At 31.1% G+C, this 19,882-nt stretch overlaps 2 protein-coding genes across 7 annotated transcripts; one reads left to right on the top strand and one right to left on the bottom strand.

Annotated features, from left to right (window-relative positions):
* Positions 1–107: 107 nt before the first annotated feature.
* Positions 108–3,409, bottom strand: LOC137814735 (HSP20-like chaperones superfamily protein). Its single transcript, XM_068617616.2, has 7 exons — positions 3,232–3,409; positions 2,361–2,547; positions 2,003–2,162; positions 1,875–1,906; positions 1,746–1,793; positions 1,618–1,666; positions 108–431 (listed from the first exon to the last, which is right to left on the bottom strand). The coding sequence occupies exons 1-7, from the start codon at positions 3,234–3,236 to the stop codon at positions 352–354; spliced, it is 561 nt and encodes a 186-aa protein (XP_068473717.1). The 5' UTR covers positions 3,237–3,409; the 3' UTR covers positions 108–351.
* A 7,421-nt stretch (positions 3,410–10,830) lies between these two features.
* On the top strand, positions 10,831–17,930 carry LOC137814736 (ABC transporter C family member 4). 6 transcript variants are annotated; one of them, XM_068617623.1, is made up of 13 exons: positions 10,831–10,956; positions 11,113–11,169; positions 12,168–13,735; positions 13,832–14,152; positions 14,400–14,486; positions 14,584–15,210; positions 15,346–15,510; positions 15,786–16,080; positions 16,270–16,484; positions 16,666–16,971; positions 17,054–17,117; positions 17,205–17,444; positions 17,545–17,930. In XM_068617623.1, the coding sequence occupies exons 3-13, from the start codon at positions 12,179–12,181 to the stop codon at positions 17,643–17,645; spliced, it is 3,978 nt and encodes a 1,325-aa protein (XP_068473724.1). In that variant the 5' UTR covers positions 10,831–10,956; positions 11,113–11,169; positions 12,168–12,178; the 3' UTR covers positions 17,646–17,930. The 6 variants fall into 6 exon arrangements, with proteins under 6 accessions (XP_068473724.1, XP_068473720.1, XP_068473722.1 ...); XM_068617619.2 differs by having other exon boundaries at positions 10,855–10,956; positions 11,246–13,735; XM_068617621.2 differs by having other exon boundaries at positions 10,855–10,956; positions 11,613–13,735.
* Positions 17,931–19,882: the final 1,952 nt, after the last annotated feature.

Raw genomic sequence — 19,882 nt, forward strand, 5'->3', positions numbered from 1 at the left:
TAATGATAATTTGGGAGCAAAAACGAGTTTAAAACTTGAAACCAAAGCAAACTCGCAGTCACGCCAGAATCAACAACCACAGATTAAAAAAATGCAAAACTTAAAAATATGCGAATCCTGATACGCCATTCATGCATGAAAATAAAATCTCAATTATACAATATCCTAAGTCAACTAGAAGGAGCATTTTCCTGATAAATAATAATACTTGCTAAACGTTTAGCCACGACGGGTGAGACACAAATGTCTCGTACTTTAAAAACAACTACCAATCAATGGTACAGAAAGATAATTTCACGCGAGAATTTTCATAAAGCATCTTCTACGGTAGCGTCATGAACAGCAGCGGCATCATGTGCTTGGAGCGGCCTCTTTTGTCTCCGTTGATGCCTCGGCAGCATCGACTTCGACAGGCTTTGACACTTCTTGCTCTGTACAGTTGGCAAAAAAAAGTATTTCAGTTAGAATGTAAATTAGCAATTGAATAAACAAAGGTCCAAAAATCTATATGCGCATCTTTCTAATTCCACATTATATAAAGTTCATAGGCATTGTACTCATTGAAAATAATTATAATCACAAAAAATCAGACTGATACAACATTGTACCAAGTCAATCATAAAAGAGGGGAATATGGGCAAATTGCCAAGTAGCAGCATATTGATGATAATGCCAAGGGGAAATGCAAGATAAATCATCCTGATCCCCTTTTCCAAATTACGTTCTTGAAACACGAGACAGCAAAATTATGCTCCACCAGCTTCTTCTCTGTTTGATGATGATAATGCAAAAATAAAATGATGGAACAAAAAACTAAACTGACATGCATTTAAAGACACACTGAATGAATAGGTTAAGTATTTCAACTGTGGTGCAACAATCAAGAAAAACTGGCTCGGTACATGACAATAATCAAGGATACAAACCTACTTAGATTGAGCAGTGTTCTGTCCTCAAAAAAAAATCTACCGGAAAATATAGCTAACGAATTATGTATTTAACATTTGAAAATAGTTTCGTTTAGAAATTTAAAACTTCAAATTCAGATTAACAGTCAGAAGTTACCCCAAACCAGGTAAAGAGCTATTAATTCCACACATGACGGGTTCCAGCCATACACAGTGATATGACTCAATCTCCATCACAACTAATCATACAGCTTTAACTGTAAGTTCCAGAATTTATAAGCTCCTTAAGAACCGACGCAAGGATACCTTTACAGAAATAAACTACCACAGAACTGCATAATTCCCTGTTTCAGTTCTAGACTGCTGCCTATAAATTGGCACTCTCAACCCAACTCTATCACACATTGATGGAAACAAAAATTGTTGCAAGTATTATATAACATTTAAGATGACCTACATCTACCTGTAAAGCCATTAAGCTGCAAAAACTGTTACATTTTCCAAGTATTCCTATTTCCTATAACAGTTAACCACAACGCATGTACATATAGTCATACACAATACTGTAATTAAACATGGAAAAATCTCAGAAGTCAACACAACTAGCTTAAACTACCTTATAGCACAATAAATTGAGCATGCTTTATTATGAATGGCCAAGTACGAAGCATAAACGAAAAATGTCAATCACAAATTAGCACACACGTACCTTCATCATCACTCTCATCAATATCATCCATAGCATCACCACCAAATTTCTGCACCATTCATAATTAATCAAAACATATAATATCACATCAATAAAAGAACAGTAAATCAACTGAACATATTACGTACAGAGAAATCCATCCCTCCCATTCCATCAGCACCCATTCCCCCAAATTTCTGCATAAAAAAATAGTGAGGATATAAAATAATATAATTAGGATAAGATTTTGAAGAGAATCAAATGAACACATTGCTTACCGAGAAATCCATTCCTCCCAAGTCCGGTTCACCTAATCAACAAACAATGAGCAGAATTAGAATACGCATAAAATTATACTGTGTTCAGCAAAGACATTCTTTTTTTAGTACAAGCCATTAATTAATACCACTTCCTTCTTCTTCATCCTCATCCACCCATTTATCCCAATCCACTTTCACATAATGTGGAGTCTTGCCTTCTGCACGCAGAAACCTTTTCCACCATCCAATTTCTGCCTTCTGCACTACACAGAATATGCTTCGCACTCCTACATTAATTTTGCTCTCCTGAAAGGAAACAAAGCCATCAATTTGCAACTGGATGATGACATTAACACATGTATGAGCATTGGAAATTCCATTATATTGCATATAAAGCAATACAGCTATCAAGACATGTTATTGTTCAAATGTGGGAATAAACATTCTTAAGGATGCCCCCAATGCTATATAGTGGTATAGCACAAATTAAAAGTGTCTTCTCACCTCTACATTAACCTTCTCAAAGAGCTCCAGTTTTAGTTCATACTGGTGGTCTTCAGAGCCAGCACTGCCAGAGAAGGTAAAAACGCCTTCAGGAGTAAGATCCACTTTCGCATTTTTTGAATCAGCCAATTGCACCGTGACAAAGACCTTGTCAACTCTCTGAGCCCACTTAACCTCGGGATGACGACTGCATCACACAGTGCATTAATAAACAAATAATGGGGAACAATTAGATAAGGTTTTGAAATGGCATTAGAAGGGAAGAAATATTAGACAGTAAAAAAATCGAACTGCTGAAATTTCTGATAATTGAATTCACAAATAAAAAAATCGAACACTCACAACTCACTTTCATCAAAACTTACAAGTCATATGCAAGACACAATTTTTTCACAGGAAAACGATGAAAAATAACACAAATTGATAAAAAAAAAAGTGAAAGCCAAGATGCAAATTTATCACATTAAACAAGACATAACAAAACCTAATAACCCCATCGCCGAACCCGAATCTCCAAATACAATTAGGGCAACAAAATAAGCATCCTACAACAATCTCTAGATACTGTTTTTCAATTGGCTCTAGAGTTTGAAAATGCCCCCTAATATTTTAGGTTTACTGTAATTTTAATTAAAACAATATTTGAGTAGGAAGATCTCTCCAATCTCGAGGATCAGAAATCGGTAACAACTGAACCAAACAAAACAACAGAAACAAACAATTTGATCGATTACAAACCCAAATTATAAAAGAACACAGAGTCAAAGACAATGAAGAAAGTAGTTTCATAATATGCCAATACAAACAAAACGGGAGAACAGGTTGTGAAGGGATGAGTAGGAAACGAAGATGCAAGGTTAATAGTTTGTACCTCATATTTGGTATTGGATTGAGAGAAGAAAAAAGGAAGAGAGGAAGGTTATTTTGTAAAACCCTAGTTTCTTCTTTGGTGAGTGAGTGAAACCCTTAAGTAACCCTCTTACACCTATACCTTTTCAAGAAACGGTATTTATATGACAAATTACGACACTTCTGGACCTCTAGTACCTTCCTTTCCCTGCACTCAATCCTTGTTTAGTTTCTAGAAGTTCCTACTCGCAATCTCACACTAACACATTGGCCCAACCCAATTTCCCTTTCGGCCCAATTGTTGCCCATCTCAAGGATCTGGGTCCAAATAACCTCTTCGTTTCTCACTTCTTCCAAACTGTTTCCTGTTTCTTCCTGCATATGTTCTTGTGTGATCCAATACAAAATATGAAAATACATTTTTATCTTTTTTTCCACTTTCATAGATTAATAAAATTCATAAGCAATTTTAAAAAATTATATATATATATATATATATATTTAAAACTACATAATTCAGAAGCTAATCTCAGATTCATAAATTTTTTATGGATTATGTAATCCATAATATATTTTTTAAAAAATGATATTCTGAATTTCAAATTACATAGTCTGAAAGTTACTCAAATTCAGAAAAAAAACCTTTAGATTATATAATTTAAGAATTAATCATGTATTTGAAAAAAAACTTTCGGCTTACATAATCCGGAAGGTAATCTCATATTAGAAAATACTTTTGAATTATGTAATCCAAAAACTAATTATGTATCTAGAGAAAAAAAATTATGGATTACATAATTCATAAACTAATTACGAATTTGGAAAAAGACTTTTAATTACATAATCCAAAATATTGCAGAAAGATATTTCTAAAATATAAAAATTTATGGAGGTGGGAGAAGAATAGGGAGGTGCAGGAAGTAGTCCTTCTTCCATTCAACTAAGGGTGATTCTCCCTGCACCCAATCACACACCCTTCGTCTCTACCATTCTCGCACCCAATCACACACCCATTGTTATATGAAGGTTTGAGCATCATCTGTGACCGTGAGCGAAGGCACCAGAGAAGGTATCGGAGAAGACAAAGTGTGCGTGTGCGTTGCGTTGCGAACATTTTTAGGCGGAAATCATTTTGTGACTTCTGGATATTGTTGTGCGGAATCAAGTTGTGTGCTGCGGATATGTTGATTCATAAGTGTTTAAATCACTTCCGGATGTTTGTATGCGGAAGGTAGCAGTCGTGGACTGCGATGGTTTCATTCGGAAGGGTGTGAACGGATTCTGGATATTTGTGTGCGAAATATAGTTGTGCGCATTTTCATATCTGGAGTAAAATATCTACTTCCAGATGATGATATATGAGCACAACCCCAGTAAAACCTCCTATTCTGCATCTCAAAGCATCATCCAAAGAAAATCAAGTTCCTTTTACAACTTACCATACACTATTTTTCAAAGAGAAGGACACAATGAAATTTCTAAAAATTCGTCAGGTGCCAATCATAATTGATCGGGTACAGGAAGCAATTGCCTTCAACTAATTGAAAGTAGAACGGCAGGTAGGATTTATTCATTTTCAATATATTTCTTACAAAAAATTAATACATTTGATAACCTTAAAAAAAAATATATACCAACCTTACAACTTTAATAATATATATTAAAAATATTAATTAAAATAATATATATATATATATATATATTTCATATATTGTTATTTTAAATTGTCAGGTAGGTATTTTTAATAATATACCTACATAAATATGTTAAAAAATGTAGTATTTATTTATATGAAAACATTAAAATAATGTATAATCAAAATAAAAAATAAATTAAATTAAACTTACTAATATGGTACGATAGTTCACAAAATCCATAAATAAGACTCCTTTAATTCATAAATTATATGTGTGATATAAAAACCTTACATTGAAAATTTATAAAAAAAAATCAAATTACAACTGGACTGCATTGGTATCTAAGAAAAAATATTAAAATATAATTTTAAGTCGGTTTCATAACTTTTTGTCTTTCAACTCAAAATCACCCTTTGAAAAAAATAATATAAACATCTATTCATTTTTATGTAGATTCCGCACTTTTTTTGTTTTATCTAGAAGATTGGGACGGCTGGTATGTTTTGAAATAAAGTGAGAGAGAAGACCAAAACTATTTGGGACCAGAAGAGTTTTTATTTTCATTTCATACTTATTTTTATTTTTAATTATTATTTTTTTGTTAATAGTCTGTAACAATTGATGATGAGATTGAATTTTATTATTATTTTTTATATTTTTTTTACACTTTTTTCATTGTATTATAATTTTTCATTAACCAACTTTCTAGTTTTCATTATCTAAACTATAATAATTGAAAGTTTTTTATTGTAGGGTTATAATCTAATTTTTTAAATGAAAATTAAATATCTATAACTGTCTTTTTCATAATACATGTTTTATTACAAATATTATATTAGTATAACATTATAAAAATTTTAAAACATCTTTATTGGAGTTTAGTTGAAATAGTTTGTTGCTGAAAGTTTGTTAAATATTTGTTGCTGAAAGTTTGTTAAATATTTGTTGATAGTTTGTTATGACTTTATCACAATACCTGCTGGGAGTATTATATATGGTTGAAAATTATTTGATGTTATATTATATAGTAGATTGATTTATATTGTTAAAAAAACTGTTGAGACTGAGTCACACAAATATTGGAAAAAATATGTTAAATTATTGTCTTAATTAATATTTTATATTATGAGGATTATTTGGAAGGGTTAGAGACTTGTGGTTGTATTGTTGAAAAATGTATTTAGTTTGTTTATAATTTTAATTGAGTTTGAAAAATTATAATTATGTTTTATTTATTATTGAGATGATTTAGGTTTTGATTTGGAAAAGTTAATAAAATTAATAATATGTTTTACAGTGCTTAAAATGAATTTAATTAAGTTAAAAAATGAAGAAATAGGATGAGATAGTTTTAACTAATGAGGTATGAAAAAGTCATATGGAATTATATAAATTATTGTATGATATTTGATAATTAAAGTACTTGTATAGAAGTTTTGTAAATGGTTACGTAATTGTTAGCCTCATTCATACAATCAGTGGTGTTGAGAAAAATAATATAAGAATATTTAAAAATATGGAAATACATCCCTAGCTAATTTTTTCTAATTCTTTTTGTCCTTAGTTGGAGTTTAACAGCTTTATTATTTTTCGGCGTGGAATTTTTCAAGAAAGATATAAAAAAGTGAAAAATCAAGAAATAAAATATTATTAAAATTTAATAATCGAGGTAAAAAGATTTTGTTTTTTTACAAATATACAAAAATTTGTGAGAAAATTATAATTAAATATATATTTTATAATTATTAGAAATTTACATAATACCATTAAAAAAGTTAAAATTATCCTTAATTTTATTTGTATTAAATATTTAATAATATTATTAACAAAATTAAATAATAATAATAATAAAAAGAATAATTATTTATTATATAATATTATTATTAATTATAAATAATTAATATATAAATTAATTAATTATTTTCTTATTATTTAAATGTTTTTAAAAACAATAATATAAATTTATAAATTTACATTTTATACTTTATAAAAAAATTAAAAATTTCTACACAACTATCCTATTACTTACCAACTTAAATAAACTTTTACTTTTTCACAAATCTACTATAACATATCTTCAATTCAAACAATTTCACTTTCCTTTCAAATCATTTCAAATTCACTTTCAAAAAAAATTTCAATCCAAACACACAGTGTCTTATTTTTGGCATGAACACTATTCATGCTTATGAAAAAGGTGTGTTTTTATTTGTTGATTTGAGAGGAAATTTGCAAAGAAATAATTTTGTTTCCTCGTGTCTTTAAAGAGATTGCGGAAAAAGTCTACGTGGACAAAATGTTATTATATTTTTGCCTTTTGAAAAGTTTAAAATTTTTTCTTCCAACCATACATAAAGTGCAATATTTATTTATTTTATATTTATTTAAATATTGATAATAAATAATTTATATTTATATTGTATAGGATTTTAAATACTTTAAGAATTTTATTTATTTTTATATTTTATTTAAATACTGATATTAAATAATATTAATTTGTATTTATTTATTATTTTTAGTAATTTAAGAATTTTGTTTACTTATATTAAATAATTTAGGATTTATATTTATTAATATTTTTAATAATTTAGAAATTTTATTTGTACAAAATATATATGTCAAAAATTTGAAAAATATTTTTCCATAAAAAAATTTAATCATATTTTATTTTAATTTAATTTTAACTACAATGATACATTTGTAATCTTACACTTTTATTTATCAAAAAATAAATATTTTATCAATCACACTTATCACATCATACACTAACTTTTATAAACTTTCTCTTAATTTCTTATCATATTTTTCTTATGGTGTGTTTGGATTAGGGAGAAAAAATGTGAGGATTTGAGAGAGTAATTTTGAATATATTTTAAAGAAAGATGTGAAGAAAGTTATATTATTTGGATTAAGGTATGCAGAGTGAATTTGTAGAGAAAATTTATTAAAGTTGATGAGTGATGTGATGCGTATGATTTTTTTTTTTTTAAAAATATTAGAATGTAAAATTATAAATTTATACTAATCTTTAAAAAGGAAATATTTTTTAAAAAATTTAATAATTAAAATTTTGTATACTTATTTTTATATACTATAAATAAATTTTTTATTATTAATTATTAGTGTTTTTTTATTAATACCAAGCCCTAAATTTATTTAATATTTTTATTTTATTATAGATACATATAAAGGGTAAATTTCCTATCTAACACCATTTACACTTTTATTTCCCTAAATAGCATTTTTTTGCTTTTATTTCCCTATCTAACACTCTTTTGTTTTTATTTCCCTATCTAACACCCTTTTATTTTTTATTTCCTTTTCTAGCACCATTTCAAAAATAAATAAAATAATAATAAATTATTATTTTTTTGATAATTTTAATTTTAAATGCATTAAAAAAAAGTATTTTTAATGTTTAAAATAGTTATAAATATAATTAATGAATAAAGAAATGAGTTTTTACAAAATAAAAAAAAGTAATAAATTAAAAATGTTTAGTTTAAAATTATTTTTTTAAGAATGAAGAAAATAAGAAATTAAACCCTACAACAACATAAAGTTGAATCTATAAACATAAATTAATATTTATTTTTATTATTATTGATGATGTAATCATGTTAATTTCAAGTAAAAAATACAGGACATAATTATAAAAAAACCAAAGTCAATTAGTATTAATTAATAATAGACACACAAATAATATTGAAGTGACTACCTTAAATGCAAAATCCTAAAAAAAACTAATGCAAATACTACACTTAATGCTTAAAAATGAGAAGAAAAAAATGCAAAAATAAATAAGTATAGAAAATAAAAATAGCAATAATAAAATAAAAACAAAAAACAAAAATAAATAAACAATGGCAGAAAAAAATAATAACTAAAAACATACAAGATATAAAATAGAGGCAAAACAAAATAAAATAAATATACAAGATATAAAAAAAAAAATCCAAACAAGATAAAGACAAGAGATATAAGAGAATACTAAGCAGATGTTGATCATAAAAAGAAAAATAAATGAAAGATGATCATTCATTTAATATTTTCTTCAATGATACATTAAATAGTTTGTGCGAAATGAAACATATTTAATGACGAGAAGTGCACAATCCAATAATGTTGGGACATGTTCTTTTTGTGTGTCCTGATGTTTGACAATATGGACTTTTTTTTGTTCGATCATGTTGTTCTCTTATGTCCATATCAGTTCTTATTCGACTTGACTTAAGTCTCCTATTTGAGGTTATTTTCATGTCGGAACTTGTGCATAATATTTGACCAGTGTATGCATGCCAATACTCTTCATTTTTGAGTTCCGTCAAATAGTATTTCGTAACATGAGTGAATAGCCGGGAGGAAAGAAAGATTTGTTGCAATGTTGTTTGTTTTTATTTTCTATATTTATTTATTTTTACATTTTTCTTCTTCTCATTTTTAAGCATTAAGTGTAGCAATTTTAGGATTTTGCATTTAGGGTAGATAGACACTTCAATATTATTGGTGCGTTCAATATTAATTAATACTAATTGACTTTGATTTTTTTATAATTATGTCATGTATTTTTTACTTGAAATTAACATGATTACATCATTAATAATAATAAAAATAAATACTAATTTATGTTTATATATTCAACTTTTACGTTGTTGTAGAGTTTAATTTTTTATTTTCTTCATTCTTTAAAAAAAATTAAACTACTTTTTTTTAATTTATTACTTTTTTATTTTTATTTTGTAAAAACTCATTTCTTTATTCATTAATTATATTTCTAACTATTTTAAACATTAAAAATACTTATTTTTTAATGTATTCAAAATTAAAATTATAAAAAATAATAATTTATTATTTATTTATTTATTTTTGAAATGGTGCTAGATAGGAAAATAAAAACAAAAGGGTGCTAGATAGGGAAATAAAAACAAAAAGGTGATAAATAGAGAAATAAAAGGGTAAATAGTGCTAGATAGGAAATTGAACCTACATATAAAAGATATTTTATAATTTTTTATTGTTAATATTATTATTTAATAAATTTATTTGAATTATTATTAGATTTTTAATTTATATTTATTATTACTGTTTATAATAATAATAATAATAATTATTTTAAAATTTATTTTAATTACTCTTATTATTTATAATATTATTACTATTTTAAATTTTACGTATAAATTTTTTCATAATTCTCTGCCTTTCTTCCGCAATCTTGACGATGCCATCACCTTTCATTCATCTTAATTGACCGAAAACAAACACATTTTTTTTTTCAAATAAATAATCATTTCGATCTAAACATACTCTTAAAAATTTATCTTCGAATTCAAATAAAACATAAAAGTTGTCATTCTTCCCTTAATCTATCATCTTTTTTTTCCATCACCAATTAGTCTCTCCCAAAAGTACCTTTAAATCCAAAGAAAGCACATAAGAGTTGTCATTCTTCCCTTAACCTAAACTCTCTCTTCCATAAATTCATAACCAAACGTCATAAACATTTTCTCACTCCAATTTCACATCAACAATAATGTATCTAACCAAACACATGTGGTGACCGAAGAACCAGAAAAAAAAACAAAAACTTAATGGCTCACATTCTAAAGATATTCCGTGAACTGTAGTTCCAATCCAACAGAACTGCCAATAAACATCTGGACCATGTTTTGATAGATTGTGTTGACTTGGGTAACCAACAGGAAAAAAGAAATTTATGAGAAATTAATATCTTTTCACATCAGAAAACCAACAAAGTTAGTCAAAATTAGTAAAACAAATAAATATTTAATGAAAGAGAAATAAAAACTAAGCTTATATAGAAATATGATTTGGAATAGAAAGAAAAAATATACAAGATTCACACTTTTCTATTTCCTCGGTTGAACTAATTCATGTTTTCAATAGTTTAATCACAAGGGCAAGAGCATTCATAAGATATAATTATTTGTTTTAATTTTATACATGTTTGTTTTTTTCCTCTTTTTATGACACACTCTCCTTAATTCACTCTACTTTCTGCATTTTGATTTGAACGTTTCCATTTTCACTTATACGATTTCATTTTCATCTTCACGTGTTGTTGCTGCTGAAAAGGAACGCTCCGTATACAGGTTACAGCTTTCTGCTACCAAGCTGCATATATGGTCATAAAGTTTCACTTTCCAAAGGATGATTACAGAAAACTTTTTGAATATAAGAAAATTACTTCATTTGTTCTTCGAATCCTAATTTATACTTTTCAAAATCATCTTTTATCTCTCTTTTAGGTTCTCACCAAATATAGGGTCACCAATCCTCTCCCTCGGACAAGGTGTCAGAGAAATGTGAGTTTTTTCTTCAACTGCATTGATCCTGCTGCATGAACTTATCTAATTACAACAGTAATCACTCTTATCACAGATTACCACCAATCCATGGCAACCATCAATTGATATCAATACTACGTCACTGTTTGTATAAAAATTATCCATTTGATAAGATTTTCAATTGAACATCTTTCACACAACACAATCATAACCTTCACTGTTTTTCCTTCATCAAGGGCCGTCGCACTTCAAACTTTTTCTTCCACTAGAATGTGATGTGAGTTGTTGTGAGGCACCACACCACACATTATTCATTCTCAAGATTGTTGGTGCAACTTGGTCTCATTTTTTTACTGTTCTTGCCTGATGCGGGGTTTAATAATTAAATAGTATTTTGTTACATAGCTCTGGTTCTCTGGTCTAAGGTCTATTTCACATAGTCGAAGGTGATTTTTTCCTAGGGACAGAAACAACCATGTTCTTTTCATCTTCGGCGTGGATACAATCCCTCTCGTGTGCATTCCCTGTGAAGCAAACCTCAGGGGACATGTTTATCTCAGCTATGCTTCAATGGCTGAGATTTTTCTTCCTCTCACCATGTCCTCAAAGAGCTATATTATCTTTCGTGGATGTCGTGCTTCTCTTGTTTCTCTTCGTGTTTACTGTAACCAAGCTCTGGAAAAGGCTCACCTCCCATGGAGGTTTCGGCACTCATCTCAACGAACCACTCGTCAGAAATAGCAGATCCATTTTCTTAACTATTCGGTTCAAGCTAATCTTAACCGCAGAGGTTGTTTTGACTATACTTTACACGGTTGCTACCGTTCTTACGTTTAGCAGTTCCTCCAAGGTGCTCTGGAAGCAAGTTGAGGACGTGTTTTGGTTAGTCCAGGTCATAACACACGCGGTGCTTGCCGTTTTAATCATCCATGAGAAAATATTTGAAGCTGTTACACACCCTCTTGCGCTTCGTGCTTATTGGATTGTGAATTTCTTTGTCACTTCGTTGTTCACAGTGTCTGCGGTTATGCGTTTGGCCGTGGTGGACGTGAATGAAAGCAACGACTTCAAGGTGGATGACGTGGTCTCTTTCATTTCATTCCCTCTGTCGTTATTTCTTTTTTTTGCTGCGGTAAAAGGATCCACCGGCATTGTCTTGTCCACAGAAGAAACTCGACAGCTTGTTGAGGAGGAAACTAACTTGTATGATGGGAGTGAGAGAAAGTCTGAGGTCACTGGCTTCGCTTCAGCTTCTATATTATCTAAGGTTTTTTTTATTTGGATAAATCCCTTGTTGCGTAAAGGGTACAAGTCAGCACTGAAGACTGATGATGTTCCAACGCTTTCTCCACAGCATAGAGCTGAGAGGATGTCATCTATTTTTGAATCAAAATGGCCTAAATCAAACGAGAAATCGAAGCACCTGGTTAGTATGACTTTGCTACGGTGCTTTTGGAAGGAGTTGGTCTTCAGTGTCGTGCTTGCAATCATTAGGCTCTGTGTCATGTTTGTGGGGCCGGTTCTGATACAAAGTTTTGTGGATTTCACATCAGGGAAGAGAAGCTCTGAATATGAAGGATACTACCTCGTGTTGATTCTTCTCGTTGCTAAGTTCATTGAAGTTGTGAGTACTCATCATTTCAACTTCCAATCTCAGAAGATTGGGACGCTTATACGGAGCACTCTTATCCCCGCTTTGTATGAGAAGGGGTTAAAGCTATCATTCTCTGCTCGGCAGGATCATGGGATAGGGACCATTGTGAATTACATGGCTGTTGATACCCAGCAACTCTCTGACATGATGCTTCAGTTACATGCTGTGTGGATGATGCCACTTCAGGTTGCCATTGGCTTGTTTCTACTTTACAATTGTCTTGGTGTCTCAGTGATCACCGCTTTTCTCGGTCTTCTTGGTGTTTTTGTGCTTGCTGTGATTAATACCCGTAGGAACAACCGCTTCCAATATAATGTGATGAAGAACCGTGACTCGAGAATGAAAGCTGTTAATGAGACGCTTAATTACATGCGTGTGATTAAGTTTCAGGCCTGGGAGGAACATTTCGACCAGAGAATTACGGGATTCCGTCAGACTGAGTTTGGATGGCTCTCCAAGTTGATGTTCTCATTATGTGGCAATATGGTTGTGATGTGGAGCGCGCCCTTGTTGATATCAACTCTCACGTTTGGAACGGCTATTTTGTTGGGAGCTCAACTTGATGCTGCTACGGTCTTCACAACAACAACTGTGTTCAAGATATTGCAGGAGCCTATTAGGACATTCCCACAGTCTATGATATCTCTCTCACAAGCATTGATATCATTGGACAGACTAGATACGTTCATGTTGAGCAGGGAATTGTTGGATGATTCAATTGAGAGAGAGGAAGGATGTGGTGGACAAACAGCAGTAGAAATCATAGATGGGACTTTTAGTTGGGATGATGATAACACGCAACAGAACTTGAAAAATATCAATTTCGAGATAAAAAAGGGGAATGTTTCGGCAATTGTTGGAACTGTAGGGTCAGGAAAGTCCTCTCTCCTCGCATCAATTCTTGGAGAGTTGCGTAAGATTTCTGGAAAGGTAGGATTTTTCTGATTCTGAATTCATTTTTTTTTGTTTTATTTAAGGATGTTTAAAGTTAAGTCTGATCGTAGTGATAAAATATCTGTGTGGAAGGTTCGGGTTTGTGGGAGTGTTGCTTATGTTGCACAAACATCTTGGATTCAAAACGGGACCATTGAAGAAAACATTCTCTTCGGTTTACCGATGGACAGACAGAGGTACGACGAGGTTATCAGGGTGTGTTGTTTGGAGAAAGATTTGGAAATGATGGATTATGGGGATCAGACAGAAATTGGAGAGCGTGGTATCAACCTAAGTGGAGGCCAGAAGCAGCGTATACAACTTGCCCGAGCTGTGTATCAAGACTGTGATGTATATCTTCTTGATGATGTCTTCAGTGCTGTTGATGCTCATACTGGTTCTGAAATATTTAAGGTGCCTATTCTCAAAGTTCAAGTGTTCTGCTCCGCATTATGTTTAAATATAATCTTACTCATTCTGTGCTAGTTTGTTGCATAAGAGTTTAACTAATATTCATAGAATTGTTGTACTGAGTGGGTTGAACTCACAACCTTGTCATGACTCAAATGTTAATCGGATGATGTGATTCATTCGAATCCATAAACAAACTCGAGATACAAAATATGTGCCTTTTAATGTTTATCGTATGTCTTTTATACAGGAATGTGTGAGGGGAACTCTAAAAGGCAAGACCACTCTTCTTGTTACGCACCAAGTAGATTTCCTACATAATGTGGATCAAATATTAGTAAGTCTTTTGTGCTCATGCAGTTATGCTTCGTCTGTTGTAATCTTCAATTTGATTGGGAGAGTTATTCTAAAACTTATGTATGTACTTGCAAAAGGTGATGAGGGACGGTACGATAATCCAATCAGGAAAGTACGATGATCTAGTAGATTCTGGACTGGATTTTAAAGCTCTGGTGGTTGCTCATGAGACCTCCATGGAACTGGTAGAGCAGAGTGTGGTCATGCCTGCTGAAAATTTGAACAGGCCAACAAAATCTCCAGGGGTGACTTCTATTCACAAGGGAACCAGTGCTGAAAGCAATTCTCTTGAGCAGGTCGAGTCTAGCAAGAAAAGTTCTAAACTCATCAAAGAAGAGGAAAGAGAAACCGGCAAAGTGAGCTTACATATCTATAAACTGTACTGCACTGAGGCTTTTGGGTGGTGGGGCATCACATTGGTATTGGTTCTTTCTTTGTTATGGCAAGGGTCTTTGATGGCAAGTGATTATTGGCTGGCGTATGAAACCTCAGAAGAAAGTGGAATGTTTAACCCTTCTCTCTTCATATCCATCTATGCAATTATTACCGCTGTTTCGGTTATCTTGTTGGTGACGAGATATTACCTCTTTACACTCCTGGGGCTAAAGACTGCACAAATTTTCTTCACACAAATTCTTCGTAGCATCTTGCATGCGCCTATGTCTTTCTTTGACACTACTCCTTCTGGGAGAATTCTAAGTAGGGTAAGAACCTTAGTGCCCAAGTATGTTGTGTTAAACATTCAGTATATTCAAGAGTCTAATCCTTATCGATATAAACTTTTACATTTCCCATTTTAATCACACACTTATAATGATTTTTTTTCTTAACTTCCACAGGCTTCCTCTGATCAGACCAATATTGATGTCCTACTCCCCTTGTTCATGGGAGTTGTTATTGCCATGTACATTACAGTGCTCAGCATCTTGATCGTCACCTCTCAAAATTCATGGCCAACAGTGTTTTTGATATTCCCTCTTATTTTGTTGAATATTTGGTATCGGGTATGAATTTTATTACTTGATTTTGAAATACTCTACCATTTATTGCCAATGTGCAAAACCCGAAAATTTGTTTAATCTAGTAAGGTGAATAAATGGATTTATACTATAACTTCCAATATGTTTCTCCGAGTGTTTTGACCGGTCGTGCTTCATAATATAGATAAAGTAATATCCCTATTAGTCAGTAATCATAGTGTAATTTGTTCTCAATTAAATGTGTCTTGTATACTTTATGTTAACAAATTGTGTTTTCTATCTCATTTATGGTCTTCCAGGGTTACTATCTAGCATCATCTCGTGAATTAACTCGTCTGGATTCAATTACCAAAGCACCAGTTATTCATCACTTCTCTGAAAGCATTGCTGGGGTCATGACAATTCGTGCATTCAGACAACAGAGGAATTTTTGTAGAGAAAATCGCAAACGGGTAAATGCTAATTTGCGTATGGATTTCCACAACTATAGCTGCAATGTGTGGTTGGGAGTACGCTTAGAGTTGCTTGGAAGCTTTGTCTTTTGCATTTCTGCCTTGTTCATGATCATGTTACCCAGTAGTGTCATAAAGCCAGGTAAACCGACTCTGAAGGAAATCTAATCTAAACTTCAAGTGACATTAGTTACACAATGTCACTACAATATTGCTTCTTTAAATTAATCAATTCTTATAATGAAACTCGTTTTTTTAAAAGACTAATATTTGTGCCGTTGTCAATTTTATTAACATAATGAAACTGACTGGGTGGGTTTGGTTGATGCAGAAAATGTTGGTTTATCTCTCTCTTATGGGTTGTCCTTAAATGCGGTCTTGTTCTGGACTGTATACATGAGTTGTTTCATAGAAAACAAGATGGTGTCTGTCGAGAGGATAAAGCAGTTTACAGATATTCCATCGGAACCAGCATGGAATATCAAGGATCATGTACCTCCTTCAAATTGGCCAGGTCAAGGCAATGTAAATATCAAAGACTTGCAGGTAACTTGAGTAGGAACAAATTGATTGTTTTACATATGAAAGCACCTATGTTTTGCAAAATAATTCATTGATTTATATTGCTTTAAGCTACTAACCTGAGCATTGTTTCTAATTTTGAGTTTTCCATTACTAATTTGCACTGTGCAACACTATCATGATGACTTGAGCTTCTGGTGAACAGGTCAGATATCGTCCAAATACTCCTCTGGTGCTCAAAGGCATTACTTTAAGCATTAATGGAGGTGAAAAAGTTGGTGTTGTGGGTCGAACTGGGAGTGGAAAGTCAACTTTAATTCAAGTATTCTTTAGGCTGGTGGAACCTTCGGTCGGAAAAATAATAATTGATGGTATTGACATATCCATCTTGGGACTTCACGATCTCAGATCACGGTTTGGTATCATTCCTCAGGAGCCTGTGCTTTTTGAAGGAACTGTCAGAAGCAACATTGATCCAATAGGACAATATACAGATGAGGAAATATGGAAGGTAAGTTATGAGGCAATTAAAATCTGTTAACTCTTCTGTTGAAAATTTTCAATCCATTAGTCTAATAACTTTATTGTGGTAGAGCTTGGAGCGTTGCCAGCTAAAAGATGTTGTTGCTGCTAAGCCTGAAAAACTTGACTCTTTAGGTAGAGAGTTTTTCCTAATTTATTTGGGTTGTTTAGTTTTGTTGATGGTTGTAGTACTAATGAGAAAGTTTTGTTTGAACTTTGAAGTGGTGGAAAACGGAGAGAACTGGAGTGTGGGGCAAAGACAGTTGGTTTGTCTAGGGCGTGTTATACTTAAGAGAAGCCGACTTTTGTTTATGGATGAGGCAACAGCTTCTGTTGATTCTCAAACTGATGGTGTGATTCAGAAGATCATAAGAGAGGAATTTGCAGCATGCACCATCATCAGCATTGCTCACAGAATACCCACAGTCATGGACTGTGACAGAGTGTTAGTTGTAGACGCAGGTATATACTCTCTTTGCATTGCATTGCATTGGTCTCTGCATGATACTTGTTCTTTGACCATAGTTGCCTGAATTTGTTGTTGTTGTTGTGTTTGTATTAGGACGAGCGAAAGAATTTGATAAACCTTCCAACTTGCTTCAGAGGCAATCTCTCTTTGGGGCATTAGTTAAAGAGTATGCCAACCGATCCACTGAACTATAAGAAACTAAGAATACCTCATTTGGCTAGTGTCGTTATTAGTTGAAAACAAAACAAAACAAAATTTAGGCCTTGCATTGCCAAATTATACTAAATATTTCACTATTTCCTTTAAGGAAACCTTTTACTTTTGTATTAAGTTTGTTACTTGTCATTCGGGAGCTTGTGTCTCTTGAGCTAAGTTTTTGTTCTCATTGTGTAATTTTGTTTTGGCTTCATCAGTGACTTGAATGACTAGAATTGGCCATCTCATTTTTTGAATTGATCCATTTTTATCTTCTGTGTTAATTTAGTACTTGAGTATTGAGTTTTAATTTGCTTCACAATTGCCATTTATCGCTTAAGTTTTGTATAATCACTTGAAAGACTTGTTCTTGTTAAGTTGATTATCTTATGTTGCTTCTTTGGCACTTAAGGAGTGACTTCACCTAACTTTTTCTCTCTTCTTTTTCTTGATCTTATGCAAAAGATATATTTAGAATAAAAGTTCATTAATAATATTGAAAAAGTACATTGTTTTTATTTTTATGGGAGAAATTAATCTACTAAGTATGGATAAGTACTTTGTTTTTGTTAATTAAATTTACTTTGACACTTATCATGTTTTCTTTGTTTATTTTAATTGTTTTTGTGTATTCGTTTTTTCTGTTAGATTTTTTCTTTATAATCCAACTTCATTCCTAATACATTAATGAAAACAAAAAACATATTGATTAAAAAAATTATACCAAATTTATTCTCAGAATCAGGAAAATTTGACAAAGGAAATGTTTATGTTGAACTAGATGCTTATGTTGAACTAGATACTCTGAAAACAAAGACGTTATTTGAATTCAATATTCAATTGCTTTCAAGATAACAGGTTAAACTTCATTCTGCTATGGATAAAAATGATTCAAAATATGCAAACATTGCATATAAACCTTTGTAGATTATAAAGACTATGACGTTATTTAGCAGAGGTTGATTACTTTGTTGTATTGTTACGGGAAAATACTTTTGTACTTTTGGGTACTATAAACAATATTGTTGATGGTGATGACTGGTGTTGTACTCCAAAATGTTTTTTCGGGAAATATATAACAAACGTGTGATCAAAGGTTTTCTTCAACTCCATATTATAAAACACATTTTTTTAAAACAAACATCTTTGATTTGTCAACATATGTAATGCAACTTGAATATTCACTTGCTTTGAAGTTGACAAATTAAACTTCATTCAGGTATGGACCAAAGTGATGAAAAAACGCAAGAAGAAAAAAAACATGATTCGTTCTCAAAAGCTGACAAATAGAACTACTAACATATTTTGTACAACAATTATGTTTCATTTCTGGTTTTTTCACTGTTATTTTAAAGGTAAATACTGTTTTAGTGAAATCTGTATTTTTGCAGTTGAGAATGAACTTAACCACAATCATATAACAAAATCAAATATCATTCAGAGTGAAAATTTGGCTACCAAAAACCATAACATAAGTTGTACACTGAAAAACTACTTTAGAGTGTTTGCATGCAAAACACTTGACCTATTTTGCAAACTGAAAACATGTCATTAAAAATAGAAAACCTGATTTTTCTTTTGTTGTAACATATAGTCTTCATTTAACATATTCAATTTGGTTGAACTGAGTAATATTAATTCTATCAGATATGCATATTGATGAAAATGACTCACAAAATACAACAATGAAAATGAAGATGACTGTGACTCAAAAGTTCCTTAGTACATGTAATAGCATGTTTGAATTTTATTTTAACTAAAATAAATGAATAGTTTATAACTTTTATTACTTCCAATTCAATGACATTGGTACATTCCAAAAGAATGTGGTTCACTTTGAAATTTTGCATAACATAAATGTACACATAACAAGTAGAAGTATCCAAGTTTCACTGTAGATGCAATTGAATTTTATATATTCAAAATACAACACATCACATTGGTAATAGATAACCATTATCTCTGACTTAAATTTGAGTAATTTATGTTCTTTTATTTTCAAAGTTCTCTTTTACTAAATACTGTGTTTATTTTGAGCATTCAATTAATTTGAACTTCCTTACAAATGTTTTTTTTTCAGAAATTGATCAATATGATGCAAGAAAAGGCAAGAAGAAAAATAAAATTGATACTTGCTTCACAAATTGTTCCACAATAATGATAATATGTTAGGTACTACCATAATGATCTATGTCTCTTAATTGAGTTTATAATTGTTTCTGCTAATTAATATTTT

This window comes from Phaseolus vulgaris, chromosome 1, assembly GCF_051622355.1.
Source record: "Phaseolus vulgaris cultivar YP4 chromosome 1, ASM5162235v1, whole genome shotgun sequence".
Lineage (NCBI taxonomy): Eukaryota > Viridiplantae > Streptophyta > Magnoliopsida > Fabales > Fabaceae > Phaseolus > Phaseolus vulgaris.